A 16,133-nucleotide genomic window follows, 5' to 3' on the forward strand; every position below is an offset into this window, starting at 1 on the left:
GGAGGCAGACGGGCAGAGAAAGAAGGTTGCCGGTTAGCTGGACTGCTGGCTATCCTGGGAACTGAGATTGGTATTTTCCCAAAGAAGCCGACGGCCCTAACCAGCTGGAACTAAGTCTAAAGAGGTCCCTTCCCTTCTAACCTTCTTTCTCTCCCACCTATGGCTGGGGCTTGGAAGGGAGGTAGAGGCTTAAGGAACCCAAATAAAATAAAGGTTAAAAGCTAACATCTACACCTCTGTGTGCACACACATGCACGCATGCGTGGCGTGCGAATGTGCCTGTGTGCACACGCAGGCACGCATGCGTGGTGTGCGAATGTGCCTGTGTGCACACGCAGGCACGCATGCGTGGCGTGCGAATGTGCCTGTGTGCACACACACATGCACCCATGCGTGGATGTTTGATGTGTGCACGTGTCTCTGTGCCTGCTTATGTGTGCGCGTGCGTGTGTAGGTGCTAGTTTTTCAAACACTGCTTTATTTGGGGGTTCCTTAAAGCTTATGCCTCCCTTCCAGCCCCCAACCCCAGCCAGGGGAAAATGGCGGAAAAGAAAAGGGGACGTGGTCCTCTTTACTTCTTCCCGCTGGGTAGGGTCATAGGATCCTTTCAGGGACAATACCAATATCCGCCATCAGGAAATCCAGAAGTCCAGGGAACCTGCAGACAGCAAACAGCAAGTAGTCTTCCTCCTCCTCCAAGCCACCGAGTCATCTTCTTCTGGGCTGTTGTATTTATACCCCTCCAAGTCCTCAGAACTCAGCTAACTCCAGCTGGCAAAGGCCACGATCCGCAGGAGACAGTTAACAGGTGTGGACAAACTAAGACTGCCCACCTGGGATTAGAACAAAACCATTTTACATATCATAAACCAAAATGTCCACAGCTTGCATGAATCTGTGTGTGTGCATGTGGGCACATGTGCCAGAGGGAGGCATGAGAAGTTTGGAGAGCAGCTTTTGGGCAGTCGGCTCCCTCCTTCCACCATGGGTTCTGAGGCTCACTCAGTCTGTCAGGCTTGTGTGGCAAGCACTACCCACGCCGAGGCCCCTTGTTGGTCCACTCTGGACCTTGTCCCTCTGCTGATGTGGCCACTCGTCATTATTCTTTGCCTCCGCCTGTTGTAAGTACCGTGGTCCAGGTTCCAGCATGTCAGGTTATGTCCTGACTCCAGGAATAGCCACAGTGGGAAGAGATGGAATAGGTCGGAGCCTGATGTGCTGGAGCCGGTCTCTACACACAGCTCCTCCCATCAGATCCAAGCCTGGGAAGCTGGACCGGGCTTCACTCTCCAGGCTTCAATGGCATAGGTGAGGTGCCATCTCAGGACCCCCAGCTTGCAGCCCCTGTTCAGATGTTCTGGGGCAGAGCCCTCCAGCCACAGCCAACAAGACAAGAGAAGCACATTTCCCTGACACTTTATTGTTTACAAAACAAACGAAGGGAGGGAATGACACAATCACTGTGCTCATGTCAGGGAAAGGAGGGCGTGTTCAGGGCTCCTCCATGAGGGTCCCAGGCCTCTCTCAGCCTCCTTCATTTCATCTCTTTCACTTCAGAATCACACAAACCCACACAGCTGACACACATCGAGGAGGTAAAGATGTCACCACAAGTCAGCAACAGCCTGCTGGGCAGAGGGGAGTCAGGCCCCAGTGGCAGTGGCCTCCTAACTTCCCATGGAAGGGGTCTGTGAGGGCCATCAGGGTCCTCTGCCCACAGCAGTACCTGTGTCCTATCCTAAGGGTGTTGCAGGCAGAGGTGGCTGCTACCTACAGAACAGCCTCTGAGCCTGACTCTGCTGCCCTTGCTCTCTTGAACATGGACAGAAGGTGACAGCAAAGAGCAGTGAAGCTCCCCAGGAGAGGGCTGCTAACCACCCACCAGGAGCCCACGAGAAACAGGGGCACTGGGACAGTCTGTAGTCAGGGGCAGGCCTGTTGGGACCAGAGCCCTCCCTCAGCTGCTGCTGAGAGCGGAAAGCATGGCAGCTTTGGGAAGCTGCTTGATGGCAGAAGCCAAGGATCCAGAGACCCTTTCTGGTAAAGCTAATGCCGCCATTGTGGCTGTGGGGGTGATTCCCTCGCTGCTGGGAGATGTAGAAACTCCACCTTCGCTGTGTGATGGCTTGGTGACCCTGTTCTATAGGAAAAGAAATTGCTTTAATAAAAATAAATTAATAATTCAGACGCTAAAGGGCTGCACAGCCCCAGAATCCTCGGAGGGGAGACTGGAGTTACAAACAGTTCACAAATAATCCTGTGCAAGAGTGGCTTCAGCTGTGTGGGCAGGTGCATCCTCAGGGGTAAGGCCCTCACCCTGCCATGTAAACATTTCCTGCAGTGTGTGGAATGCCAAGGTCACACAAGAGGAGGTGGGGTACCTATCTGGCAGGCCCACCGCAAACTGCCTTGTGCCCCCAGGGTTAGAACAGGGCTTAACACACCTGGTTGCTTCAGAAATATGTACTGGCCAGAGAACTCATGGAAAGGCAAGTGAGGCCAGCAGAGGGCAGGCATGGCTGGATTCAGAAGGCCAGGGGCTCAACAGGTACCTGCAGCATTGCACAAGCCCTACCACCAGGGGGCAGTACAGAGCGAGGCCTGGGTGGACTTGAGGACCTGCTGGATGTTCCCGCACAGGGCCCTCGCCCTTGCTCCTGGCTTCAGGTCATCACACCCAAAGCTGTGTCATATGGCCTGGGACTCAGCTCCCCATTCTGGAAATCTTTAGCCAGGCATCCAGCTCTCAGTTAAAAAAAGAAAAAAAGCAAACAAGTGAAAGTGCATTCCTGGTTTTATGAAACTGAGTCCTGGTAGCTCGGGCCATCTGCCCTCACCCTGCTGTGCATGGGGCTTATTCTACTAGATGAATTCTATCCCTTCATACTTCACACTACCGATCCTGGTCTCTGGAAGCAGGAAGCGGCCATCCAGCGTGAAGGCCATGATGTAGGTGGCGACCCTGCCACTGTCCTCTTCGGACTTGAGAGCCACGATGATCTGGTCGTCAGTGTTAGGGATGAACTTGAAGGATGAGAAGCCGTGAGTGGGAACCAGCTCCCCTATGCGCCTCACAGAGATGTCCCTGAAGTCCTGGGCTGCGCTGAGCAGGAGGTTGCTGCCCTTGCGCTCATCGTCTCTCTCGCTGTAGCGCTCGTGGCTGGCCCGGCGTGGCAGGAAGAACCAGCGCTGCAGTGTGTCGCTCCAGCAGGCAGATTCATGAATGAGGTAGCCTGGGGTGGCAGCACAGACCCACAGTCACCACCTACCCTGCTAACCCACACAGCCCCTCCTCTCAAGGGTCTTGCCACCCCAGAGGCTGCCCTTTGGGGCCTCATTCACTCACAGTCCTCTAGTCTGCAGCTGCCCTCAGTTACTTGGGACAACCATGCAGCCCATGCAGCCTAGCCAGACAGTACAGCATTCCTCCCCAGGCTGCCCTGTGATTTTGGTGCTAGTCACAGGGCACACAGGTCAGAGTCAAAAGGGGGATCCTAAAGGCAGAGCAGCAGCCACGAAGCTGAGGGAAGCGCATTTCTCCCACTTCATCATGGCATAGTTCTCTGGGTCTCCCTGCTGACTTGGCCCCACATCTGACTCAGGCTTCTCCATTCAAAGGTCACACTCCTCAGAGCCCATAGGAGCAGCTTAGGCCCACCATCCCCTCCTCTGCTTAGGAGGGCTCTAGGCTAGGAACCCTTTTTGTAGATGAGGGGCCACTGTGGAGACCAGTGAGGGACAGAAACAAATGGCTCACTGGAAAGAGCCAATGATTATCATCAGCAGAACTGAGCAGGCTGTGAGAGCTGTGAGAGCTCTGAACTTGGGAGTGCGAAGAGACAGGCCTCTTACCTGGAGGCCGGATTCCGGCAGCAGCTCTCAGAGCATCGTAGCTGGATACCCAGTTCTCGTGGTCCACGCTGCCCTTGTGGCCCACCACCTTCACCCACTCAGGGTTCTCGTTCATCACCTCCCCTGTGGTGGTGGTCCACTCCTTGCCCAGGCCACCCACATAGAGCTGCTCATCCTTCACAGCAAGCCACTCAGCTTTGAAGCCTGGGACAAGAGGGGTGAGTGTGAGACCTGGGCCCCTCTCCTGACAGCTTGCCTCCTGCCTGTGCTGTCAGCGGCTTGCAGAGCGGCGTGCACAGGCGCTGGGGTCCCACTGAGGCTGGCATGAGAGGCCTAGAAAGGAGCCCGGCAGAACCCTGAGTCGAGTCCCAAAGCCCACGTGCTCTCTTTCTCTCTCCTTTCCTTCCAAGGAGCCGCACCGCCTGTTTACCAACTCAAAAACCACACCAGACTATCCGGAGATGTCACAGCTCTTCACTCACCCTTCAGCAACCCCTATCCCAGTTTGTGTGTGATGTCAGCAGCCTCGGGAGCCCGGTGAGCTGCAGCAGTCCAAGCTCTCAAGTACTGTGGCAGTTCTTTGACACATGGGCCACAGCTGATACCTAACCACTGGGCTACCCGTTTTCTGCCTCTTGCCTGCCAGGGTTGTAGACCACCATCATGTGAGTCTGTTCTTCCCTTAGCTGAGGGAGAAAGCAGGGTGACAGGGTCTTTCAGACCAGGCAGTGATTGTTCCCATCCTTGTCTTATTTCAGAGCATTGACTCTGAAGCTGCCTTTAACTGACTGACTGTACCCAACCCTCCTGCTGCAAGCCTCCTGTTGACGAAGCCTGCCTGCACTGTTCCAGCACATTCATCTTCCTGACATTCCCAAACACACCGTCTCCAACATTCCTGCGAGCTCCTTAGCCCCTGGGGAGCTAGGGCTGTGCCCACCTCTCCACTGAAAGAGGATGGCAGCTTCTGGCACATCCTACAGTAGCTCTGGAGGGACCAGCTTGGTTCCTGTACCCCCCAGTGACCTCACGAGTCTTCTGAGCTGCCTCTATGAGAAGTTTCCCCATCTGCCAGTCTTCTGACCCTTCTGGATTTACAGTCACTGCTCAGCCCTGAGCACCCCATTAGCCTGCATTCTTCCCGTTCAGGAGGAAGAACTACCCACACAACACAATTTTATAACCCTGACCGTGATGGGCACGAAATGTGTGAGTGACAGTCACGATACCTAGGTGGAGACACCCACTCCCTAGAGCTCAGCCTTGGACAAACAGTAGAGACTTTATCACCAGGCTGGGCCGAGCAGAGAGCGCAGGGGATTAATGCAGCCCTTCCACTGCAGGGAGACTGTGGTGATCTTTGGCTTGCTCTGAGATCTGCTAAAGGCTCAAGCAGCTCTGTCCTGTGGAAGCACTCCCTCCCTCTCTGCTACACATGGGGCTAATACCAGATTCTATTCCCAGGAGTCATTGCTGCTCAGCACACAGACCCTTGAACTGTGCTCAGAGCAGGGCGGGGTAGCAGCAGTTGACCTGTGGTCCCAATAAACTGAATTGGGCCTGAGATCACAGTGAGCACCTGGTGGGAGGAGCACCTCTGAAGACACGACAAGGACCAGAGTAGAGGAGGGAAAGGGAGGCAGTGCACACAGCCTTGGCTCATTCTGAAAAGGGCTCCCAGTGATCAGCTCAAACTTCTAGAAACAGCTCCATGTACACGCAGTAAAACTCTGCTAAGGGCAGAGGTGAGTGGGTGGGAGGGTGGGTCGGAGCTGAGTCAATCGTCACCTTCTGCATGTGCAGGGCCTTTAACAGGGATGTGGGTTACTTTCTGTGGTAGATCTGGACTGTCCCTTGATGGGATCCACGATCACTGAGGGAGTCTCCAGACGAGCTAACTAAGGCAGGAAACCTCACCCTATGTAGGTGGCACGGTCCACGGGCTGGGGCCTGGGCTGGGTGAGAAGGAGTAAGCTGCACACCAGCACTCACCTCTGCCTCCTGAGGGCAGTGTGAGCAGCTCCTCACCCTGCTGCCGCCATGACCCCACCCTGGTGGACTATATCCTCACACTGAGCCGTTACCCTTCTCCCCTTAAGTTACTCTCGTCAGTTTTGCCACAGCAGTAAGGAACATGACAGCTGATGGAAGCACAGCCCACAGAGAGCTCCACTCACCCTTCTCCACGGTTCCATCGCCATCGGAGAGGATCACCCAGGGTACTGCCTTGGTGCCCTCGATGTGGTAGATGACCCCTGTGCGGTCGTCCACGGAGTAGAGTCTTCCGTTGAAGACGATCAGCTCAGAGAGCTCCATGCCTCGGCCCTTTTCTGCCAGGTGGGACTCCAGGACTCCGTGGTCTTTATCCCACTCCACAGTCACCTTGTCCCCACTGTCCGACAGGGTCAGGTAGCCTTTCTTAAGGTAACTGAACCAAGTGTTTTCTTCCTGGGCCCTGGACCCCGTGTCCAAGTCAGCAATGACCGCGATTCGGTACCGAATCCCACTCGGAGTCCTCTGTGGGGGTGACAGGGGGTAGGTGTCATTGTAGTGAGAGACACGCTCCTGGCTGAGCCTCCAGCTGTGTGCATTGTGGGTGGGGGTCCTGCCCAGAACTGGGGCCTGATGGTGGGAGTACAGCAGCCAGAGGAGGGCAGCACCCACAAAGGATGTCAGGATCACCCTCCAGCGGGGGCGGAAGCGAGGGTCCGAGGCCTTGGTCATGGATGCCAGCACAGGAAGGCCCCCTACACTGATCCGGAGGGAGTGCATAGGCTCATTCCATTCCCGGTGGTCACAGGGCTGGATGGGCATCAGACTGCACGCTGGGCAGAACCTACATCGGGGAAGGGAGAGCAGTGAGTGAGCTGAGGCGGGCGCTGCTTCTCCAGCCCCCAGTCATACAGACTGAAGACAGCACCTCGTGGCAGCAGTGTCCTGGCTGAACCCCAGCCCCCGGATGAAGTCAGCTATTCTTATTCAGCAGGATGGCAAGTATTTCCAAAGTAATACACGCAGAGGAATGTGCTAGTGAGGGCCAGGGCCTGCAAGCTGGCACACTGTAACAGAGGGGCAGATCTGAGCCTGACTCAGTCTCCCCCACCACCCTGCTCTCAGGTATGGCAACACTTACTGGTGCCCAGCCTCAGCGCCCCAACAGTGCCTCCCACGCAGCAGCCTGCGGCCACCGAGCCTTTACTTCCCGGGCAGATCCTGTAATGGTTCAACACAAAGAAGCCACACGGCAGTTTTTGGTGCTGTCGCTTGGCACTTTTCTTTTATTAGCACAGCAGGTGCAGGGACTGAGTCTTGCATGTTGCTCAACTTCTAACCTGGGGCAGGGTTCTGGTTCTAGACCCAAGCTGGGCTCTACACTGTGGCACAGCTACAGTCCCAGAACACTGGAGGAAGCTGGGAAGTCCACCTCCTCACCACTACCTGCCCTGTCTGCTCCTAGCAGACCATACCAGTGGCACAAAGCCTCCAAGCCAATGCTGGCTGTGGTGGAGAGGTGTGTGTCTCCAGACAGCTGCCCAGAAGGCACAGTCGCTACTCAGGCCCTCAGTCCTTCATCTGGATGTAATAAGGCTGTTGCATACTGGCCACAGCCACTGCCTCCACAGATCAGAAGAATGGATGGGCACATGCTGCACACAGCACCTGGGAAGGCCGGGGGGCTCCTGTAGCTTTGGTCTGAGGGGTGCCCATGTGCTCCAATTACAAGCTTCTGGTATCTGGCGGCTGCAGAGGGCTCTCTGCCCATGCTGTGGGCTGCTCACAGGCCACCGGTTCCTGGATGTGCTCAGGTTTTACTAGCCAATGTCAGGTCCAAGGGGAACAGTGGTTGCAGGACCTGCTGTTCACAGCAAAGGCAGAAGGCTCTGTGCCCTTATGGGGCCGCTGTGCCGTGACCACTTTGCAACACAGCCATCCTTTAGCAATGGCTGCAGGACTGGTTACCCCCAAGTGTCCCCACCCCATGTCTGTGGTGCCTCTTTGGGACCCACTCAGGCTCCGCCTCACACAGTCTTTCCTGTCACATGGCTTCAGAGTGCTTGTGTCCCCATCCTGGACACGGTACTGAGCCCTGCCAGGTGTCAACTGCTGCCACGCTCCGAGTCCAACTTGCACCTTAGGCACTATTTCAAAATATAAGTCTGAGCTCCCCAACCTCAAGCCGATTAACCCAATCCTCCTCAGGAATGGCTGAGGCTGCCATGAACACCACAACCAAGTCAAAATTTCCACGGAAAACTGAAGAAAAAGTGCAGTTTTGGTGTGAATGTTATACTTCTGTCACACAGTAATAGCTCCCCATTTGGAAGCCTGTTCCATCCAAAACCTGTCTGACTAACTACCCACCTGCACTACCACCCCTCACCCAGACCATGCCGACAGTCTGCCCCAGTCCTCCTGAGAGCCCTTTGCCACCTAGCAGCCAGCACTACATGCCATGTGATCTTCATGGCTGCATGGTCCTCCCTGGTCCCTCCTGGTCCTCACCATGAGGGTCCATATTTCCAGAGCAAGCCTCACACCATCCCCTCACCCAGGACGGCTGCCCTGCTCTGCACAGCTGCTTCTCTCACACCCCCAGGGGTCCTGGGAGACTCCTCCATCTGCTCGCCTTTTGTTGGGAGCTTCACCAACTCAGGGCTTCCTGCTCCATCTCTGGCACCCAGCTCAGAGCTAGTAGCCAAGGCAAAATGAGCACACATCTGTTGGACTGAGAGATCAACACACGGTGAGGTCCCGTTAGTCCTTCTGAAGTGCACACTCTAGACAAAGGCCCTGACGAACAAGCCACTCAGCTGCCAGACATGAGCAGCAGGCCCAACAGACGTGACTACTATATAGAGTGCCACATACTATGACACGTCATCGTCCTTGGTCTCTGGAACCCTTCTGCTTGTTCCTGTTCAACAAACTGTACTCCTGTGAGCCACCACACCCTCACTGTTCTGCTCGTCACCAGCCCGCCTGCACCAAGAGGCTCCTGTAGCCGCCAAGGTGGGTGCGGCGCGTATGCCCACACCTCTGTTCAGGTAGAGGGACGCTATGGGCTATCCCAGGGGCTGACCCTGGTTCCTGGGTGCCTCCTTTGGTTTGCAGACATCATGTCCACTTGTCTAGCTCGTGTGCTCCTGGACTGGCCTCTCAGGGGCACCGAGGACCTCCATGTCTGTGGAGGAGCAGGTCTCCTCACCTCTGCCCCAGCACCCCACTCTCCATCTCAAAAGCACTCCACTTCCCTCCCTCTTGCAGCCATAGGCTCAGGTCTGCATGCCCAAGCTTTCTGTGGCTCTCCAGACTGTCCCTCCTAGAGTCGGGGAGTCCTCTCTGCTGGCCCACATGCTGGCAGGTGCCATGTTCTTTATTCTATGTGTCTTTGTTGCCTAGACACATCCCCTGACTGCAGGCCAGTGGGTACAAAGCAGCTTCTTGGCAGAACTCTCTGCTAGGGAAGGGCTGCCCAGCGCCCCAAACCATCCCAGGAGCAGACTGCATTCTTCTTTTTCCCCAAAGCCTTGGGCCTGGTCCTGTATCACCCAGACTTCAGACCTAATGCTCCAGAACTTCAGGGTCCAAACTGTTGCTCTGCCACTGACCAGTTAGAGACCTCAAACAAGGGCTTCCCTTTTTTGGGTCTTTCTTCCCACATCTGCTGACAGTTAAGCTGGATATGGAGGGAGAGGCGCCTGTTACCCCTTCTTACTTGCAAGCTCTCCTTACTGGTCGCAGCTTCAGAGTGCCTGGCTTTGTGTTTCAGGCCAGCCTCCACAAACCATGATTTCAGACAAGCGCAGCTCTGCCAATCCAGAGCCCATGTGTCCAGACAACACGTGTGACCTTCTACCTGGGATGCACATCCCCTCTGACCACACAAGGCCATCTAGAACCCCCTCCAAGTGCCATGCCAGCCATGCTTTCTCTGTGCCGCCCCTCTGACCATGTGTCCTCACACGGCCAGTTATCCCTACTGTGGGAGGCTGCTAATGTCCCTGTGCAGGAACCTTCCATGCCAAGGCAGATTTTGTAGGAGCGATTAAGGGCCTCAGTGAGGAGGCTGTCCAGGTGGACCCAATCATAGACATTTCTTTTTTCATTTTCAAGTCAGGGTCTGGCCTTTGCCTCAGCCTCCTGAGTGCTGAGCCTTTGCATGTGTTTTCTATAAAGGTCAGGGGGGGGGGTGTTAAAGGAAAAGGCTCGTGACCAGAGGCAGAAGTTGGGGTATTCATATGGCTCCAAGCCAAGGAATGCCTGAGAAGCTGAGAAGACAAGGATGAGTACCCTCCAGAACCTTTAGAAAGAACTCTAGGATACCCTAATTTTGGCCCTGCTTTCTAATTTGGGCGCTGTAGCAATAACAATGGAACCAAATACTCTGGGTCAATGACTCTCTAGACCTGTGAGGATGCAGGCCACCTCAGGCCACTGTATATGTCACTCTCCATAGCACCGTAGGAACAAAGACCCTCTGACAGTGGCCCAAGGACCACCCGACCCAGGCCAACCCATACCTCATGGGAAGGGATTGGCCAAGAAGACTCTCCACGAGCAAAAGGAGGGCAGGAACCTCTGGGGTTCAGGAATTTTTGGTTAAAGGATGGAAGGTACTACTATTTCCACAATAGCAAGTTTCTACCAACTTCTGTCTGTCTTCCAGAAACCTGTGAACACCCCCATCAAAGGCCCTTCTACTGGTCTTCCTCTTTTCTTCCTAGGAAGAGAACTCCAAGTCAACTGCTTTCTCACTGGTGTCCTCCAACACCAGCTGCTTAGTGCCTAAGACTGACTTGTGTCTTGTGGTTGTAGCTGTTGTCAAGGGCACAAGACAGGAGGCCCTGGTAGCAAGGGACAAGATGGACAACAGTCCCAGAAAAGGACAGGTGTGGGCTTGCCTCCTCCCAGCCCCACATAGGAACCCTGAGGCCATTATGGGATCTGCATGATTGTGACCAGTTTGTCTACCTGGCCTGAGGCACGGCATGTTCCAACCCAAGAGCTGTAGAGTCACAATTCCTTCCAGGCCAGCTGAGGGCACTGGCCCACGGCCTGCGGACCGGCTCAGAGGCACCCTGCTGCCTCTCTTCTTCCTGAGCCATCCCCGCTCCAGTGTGACACAGCTGCAAAGTACCTACCATCCAAAAGGTACAAGGTCCCTTTCCTCCCCAATCCTCCTGTGCAGTGGGTGAAGAGTTAATTATCCTCAGGCATAAAACTGCAAGGCCATCCATAACTCACTTCCTTATTAGACACACAAATCTGTCTTTCCAACCCAAAGGACATTTCTAGACGATGAAAGGAATAAGCAACAAGCAAAAAGTAAATGTTTTTTTTTTTTCCTGTGTACCCAGGAGCTGCCACGGCTGCTGGCCAAACTGTTAGGAAGAGGATGGGCAGAGAGCACCTACCTCCATGGGCATCTTTGGGTCTATACAGCACCCTGCAGAACTACAGCCAACGTGGCCTGTCTCCTTCTTGCTTTCTTCACGAATGCTCTGTGTGTGTGTGTGTGTGTGATTGTGTGTCCCGTGACAGGTAGCAACTCAAACAGGTTCAAGGCAGTTACTAAAACTGACTCCTCCCCTTCAGGACAAGGAAGGGCAGTTCTTAGTGCTACTTCCTGGCCACCACTCCTAACACCTGCAGAAAAGGGCTCCCCCGACTCCTTCCACACCAGAGTGGACAGGCCTCACACGTCTGCTCTGTTCAGTTTGACACTCACTCTCTTACCACATGGAACAGCACAAAGCCCCTGAGCAGCACAGACTGGGCAAGGAAGAGACAACCAGCCAGGGCCTTTGACGGCAGGTGCTGAGCAGCACACACCTGTGTGCAGCCACGGGTAAGGCACCTGGGCATGGAAGCTGGCTCCTGCTTTCGTGCTTTGCCAAGCTCAGCACTGTGCCTAAGAATTCCTTTCCTAACTTAGACAAGGTGGACAGCCCAGGGGAAGGAGGAAGAAAGCAAATGTTTGCGCTAGGGACTATGGAGGCCACTCCTCTTCGCTCTCATATCCTTCTCAAAGGCCAAGTGTGGCTCCGGGATCTCTGACATCTGCACCCCCCTCCCAGTGTCAAACATACAAAGGCAGTAACAATTCTCTTCTGAGTCAACTTCGGTACTGCTGGGGGCAGCTGAGTTTTTTCAGCCTGTTTTTTAGTCAGCTACTCAGGACGAGTGCGCTGGTTTCGCTGGGGCTGTAACTAATTAGTGCAGACATGACAGCTGAAACATCACACACTATTATTTTATTTCCTAGCCCTGCAGAAGTTTGGCTACGCCCAAAGGCTGGGCTCTTGGGGATGATCCAGTCCCTGGTCTTTGCCAGCATCCGTAAGCTGAGCTCAGCCCCTGCCTGTGGCCCCTTCTTCCCCGGCAAAGCCAGCAATGCTGATACCCACAGGTGGCGCTCTGCAGTCTTTCCCTCTTGCTCTTCTGCTCCCCCTTCTAGCTTTGAGGGCCCGACTGGGCCCTCACACTTCCTCCCGGGTAAGCCTCCTTGTTTTCATGTGGAATCTTCTCAGCCTCAATTCCCTTTCCATGCAATGCAGCACAGTCAGGGGCTAGGGGGCGAGGTGGACATGGCCATTTTGAGGCTCACTATTCTTCACGAAGGGACTTTTCCGCCTGGTGGAGAGGCTTTAGAACACTCCCCAGTTTTCAACCGTGGCATCACACACTGCTGCATCTGCTTAGCCTGTGTCCCCAGTGGCCCGGGAGGAACTTAGCAAAGGAGCTGCCCTCCAGGTAAAAGTGACACCCCAACCCTGGATGCCAGCATGCCTGAAAATACAGAGGTTTGACAATCCCAGTCCAACTCAGAGAGGCACTCACCCCCAGAATGCACAGCTGCACCGAGGTACCACCTGCACGGTCCTGGAGCCCCCCTTGGTGCTGGCTCCTGGGACAATGACAAGACCCTCAGAACCATTCTGATGCGTCCCACCTCACGCTCACCTGTACCTCACTGCTCACAGTTGCTCACTCTCAATGCACCAGAGCTGGTTGAGCTTCTAGCTAATTTCCTGTGGCCCTGTCCACACTGGACACAGTTGAAGCACTTCATGGCTGTGCTTACTAAAGACAGACAGGGAGAATCAAGACAAGGGTCCATCAACAGGAACTCTAAGGCCTTTCCATGCAGACTTCTCTAGGATTTTTTCTCCCAGCCTATCTGTCTTGTATTGATTTAAAGGAAAGTCAACATAAAAAGTCTCTGAAGTCAGTATACAGGGTTTTCATTCCTTCGATGTTGGCATTTGAGACAAGCTGTCCAGAAAGTCTCAACACTCATTGGTTTCTAATAGAGACCTGGTGCCACTCTACAGAGAGGAAGGGAGTGTGGACAACTGCACCACTGTTCTGAAAGAGCACACACTAATGCATTGGGACACCTACCTGTATTGTACCGTGAAGACAGCCACACAGCAAAGGATGCTGAGACACAGGTGACAGGGTCACATGAGTCTGTGGGAGCTACGTGGGCACACATGCCACATTTGGGTGGAGGGTGAAAATGTGACGCCTGCCTCCACCACTCTCTAGACCTTTCCTCCTGTCCTCTGCTCAGCAGGCACAGTAAATGGCCTGCGCTGTTGGACAGGCTGGTGAAAATGGTCTCAAGTACCGACAGCTTAAATCAATGCCTCCATAGAGCTGCTGCAGGCCGTGAAAGTAAGGTTGCAACTGTACTGGGAAGGACACTTAGCTACGTAAGATATTTTAAGTGGTAATGGGAATGAGGGACAATATGGCCACATTATGTGGTCCACTCAGTTGCAAGAAACATTGATCTTTTGAGAACAGGTCAAATGGAACAAAGAAAGCAAGGAAATTCCCAGAATTCTGTCCCTAGCCAAACGAAGATGCTCCAGGTCTCATGTGACACAAATCCCTTGTCTTATCCAGAAGGAATTAGGCTACACTCACAGGTCCCAACAGGACTGCTAGGCTGAGGTCTGAGGGACAGCTGGAAGAAGGGTCTGTGGGCCAGTCCAGAAGGACGTTCCCCAGTCGAGCCCCACAGACAAGCAGGGAGAAGGAGCTATCAACGCACCTCCTGCAGCGTATGCTCCCTTGTAAGTGTTGGCCAGCCAGGTCCCATGGACACCATGAGAGCAGGTTCCCAGGTCTACGCTCCAGGCTGGTTACTGAGACGCTCCTGAGTGACTGCTTGGGGTTGCTGGAGGTGGATGTGTGTCCTGGGTACTAAGGGAAGGAAGGGCTATTAGGTGGAAGAAGCTACCACACCAACTAGCAAGGATGGACCAGGGGATTCCAGTCTTTGAGGCTGGGAGAACCTAGCCGAGATTGGGGTTATATGTGCAGGAAGGGAATGAAGGGGTGTGCGCAGAAAGGGCAGGGAATGCGGATAGTTGGGGAAAAAAAAAAAATGATAGACCCTGCACTGTGCTGCCCAGGGGAAGGTCCAATCTTGATGAAAGCAAGAAGAGCCAGGTGGGTGGTTACAGGTCGGGAGGGGGTGGACAGGTGGGTCTGTTACAGGTGTGGTCAAGTGCCAGACTGGAGAGGCCCTGCCCAGGCCAGGTATGGAGGGAACGGGGTGTCGCTAGGGGCACTTGGAGCATGTCAGTCAGTCAAAAGAGGAAGAAGTCTCACACTACTCCTCAGCGGTATAGTATTGCACGCTCAGAGGGGGGAGGTTTCCCACACTAGCCAAAGGGGGTAAGATGTCTGTCCAGCACCGGTCACAGGCTAGCTGCGGAGGGAACCTGAGGTGCCTGAGACCAGGCCGGAAGGGTGCGGGCGGCGACAGGCCCCCAGAACACGGCGAGGGAGGGCACCCGGCCGCGGGCGCGCCGTCACTCACCCAGCTGAGAGCCTGGCTCCGGAGCCCGCGGGCTGCCGCCTACCTGCGTAGGGCCGGACAGAGCAGGCGGCCACTTCCGCCCCGCCGCGCGCTCCCGGCAGCCTCTGCTCCGCGCCTGCGCTCCACTCTGGCCGCGCGCTCCCGGCAGCCTCTGCTCTGCCCCCGCGTCCCACTCCGTGGCGCCCGGCCTAGAGCCACGTCTTCCCGGCAGCCTTTGCTCTATGTGTTTTGTCTCGTCCCCCGAATCTCTGCTCTGCGTGCCGAATTTGGGGCTGCTGGGAGTCGTAGTTTTTCGCTTGGGCCCGCAGTTGAGACCCGGAAATCGGCTGCTGGAGGTGGCTGTCATTCACCACCAGAAGCTCCAGGGTTCTTTCCCTGGTCCTCCCGGCTTTCGTCTCACGAAGTTCAGAACTTCGGACCCTCTCTGCCGTCTTAGTTCTCAGCCCCTCTTCTGAGCTCTTTCAGCCGGCCAAAGCACATTGCTGTCCAGTGTCCACAACCAGGACCGGGATCTGCGCGGGATGAGGAGGGCGGTGTGTCCTCGCCGCCGACTGCAGTCAACAACCCTTAACAACGAAGGAGCCCGATTCCTCTTTTCCCGGGCCCCTGCCTAACCCTGAGCTCTTGTGTGAACAGGCATCCTGGTACCCGTTCAGTCCCAGACAGTGGTAGCATAGCAGGACTCTTTAAGAAAGGCCCTCATCACCCAGGGAACGTTAACTCTGCCTCCAGCACGTCAGGCTTATCTCGGGGTCTCCCAAAAGCCTTCTGGGAAGTAAGCGATGCACGAGGGGGACGAATTCAAAATATACAAACCGCACGCAGTGGAAAAACAGCCATTTCTTACACCCCTGCCTGTCTAGCAGCCACGGTTATTGCTAGATTCTTGTGATTTCTCTAAGAGATGTCCTATGGGACACAAGTAACGGTAGAACATATACTAAATTACTTGTTAAAACGGAAACTTGCTGGGTTCCTTCCTCTGTGCTTGGATAGGGGCCAGATCTTTCTGAATTCGCTGATCTTTCCTGTCAGACCAAACCGAGTCCCAATCACACCCTTTATCAGTGATTTTTCCACTCAGGGAATAACAGATTACTCTCAGTATTTTTAAAGCACCCCGGATACTCCCTCCTATTCCCAGCTCCTCTCCTTACACCCCTACAAAAGCACATGTAGGGATGGTCCAGAATAGCGTGCTCATCATTCTCTTGCCTTCCTCTGCTGTCTCAGCACATAGCTGTGTGGCTCTAAATAATGTGTTTCTTAGTTCTGCCTGGTTTAACCTTTATAAGATGAAATAAAACTTTGAGGTAGATGGCAGTCAGCGTTCCATGGCAGTTTAATTTTGTCAGTTTAGTGGCACCAGAAGTTCTCTCCTTGCCTGATTACACATGCACATGGCTACACACACACATTAATATATGTTTTGTTTTGATTGAAA

General features: G+C 54.6%; 1 protein-coding gene across 5 annotated transcripts; it reads right to left on the reverse strand.

The window, feature by feature from the left end:
• Positions 1-1,400: 1,400 nt before the first annotated feature.
• On the reverse strand, positions 1,401-14,807 carry Cant1 (calcium activated nucleotidase 1). Of its 5 annotated transcripts, XM_055592396.1 has the most exons (6): positions 14,690-14,807; positions 13,916-14,067; positions 6,986-7,065; positions 6,030-6,688; positions 3,853-4,056; positions 1,401-3,233 (listed from the first exon to the last, which is right to left on the reverse strand). In XM_055592396.1, exons 4-6 carry the CDS (start codon positions 6,664-6,666, stop codon positions 2,863-2,865), a joined length of 1,212 nt encoding a protein of 403 aa, XP_055448371.1. In that variant the 5' UTR covers positions 6,667-6,688; positions 6,986-7,065; positions 13,916-14,067; positions 14,690-14,807; the 3' UTR covers positions 1,401-2,862. The 5 variants fall into 5 exon arrangements, with proteins under 5 accessions (XP_055448371.1, XP_055448372.1, XP_055448370.1 ...); XM_055592397.1 differs by lacking the exon at positions 6,986-7,065; XM_055592395.1 differs by lacking the exons at positions 6,986-7,065; positions 13,916-14,067.
• Between the last annotated feature and the right edge of the window lie 1,326 nt (positions 14,808-16,133).

This window comes from Psammomys obesus, unplaced genomic scaffold (assembly GCF_907164565.1).
Source record: "Psammomys obesus unplaced genomic scaffold, mPsaObe1.curated_primary_1811, whole genome shotgun sequence".
Taxonomy (NCBI): domain Eukaryota; kingdom Metazoa; phylum Chordata; class Mammalia; order Rodentia; family Muridae; genus Psammomys; species Psammomys obesus.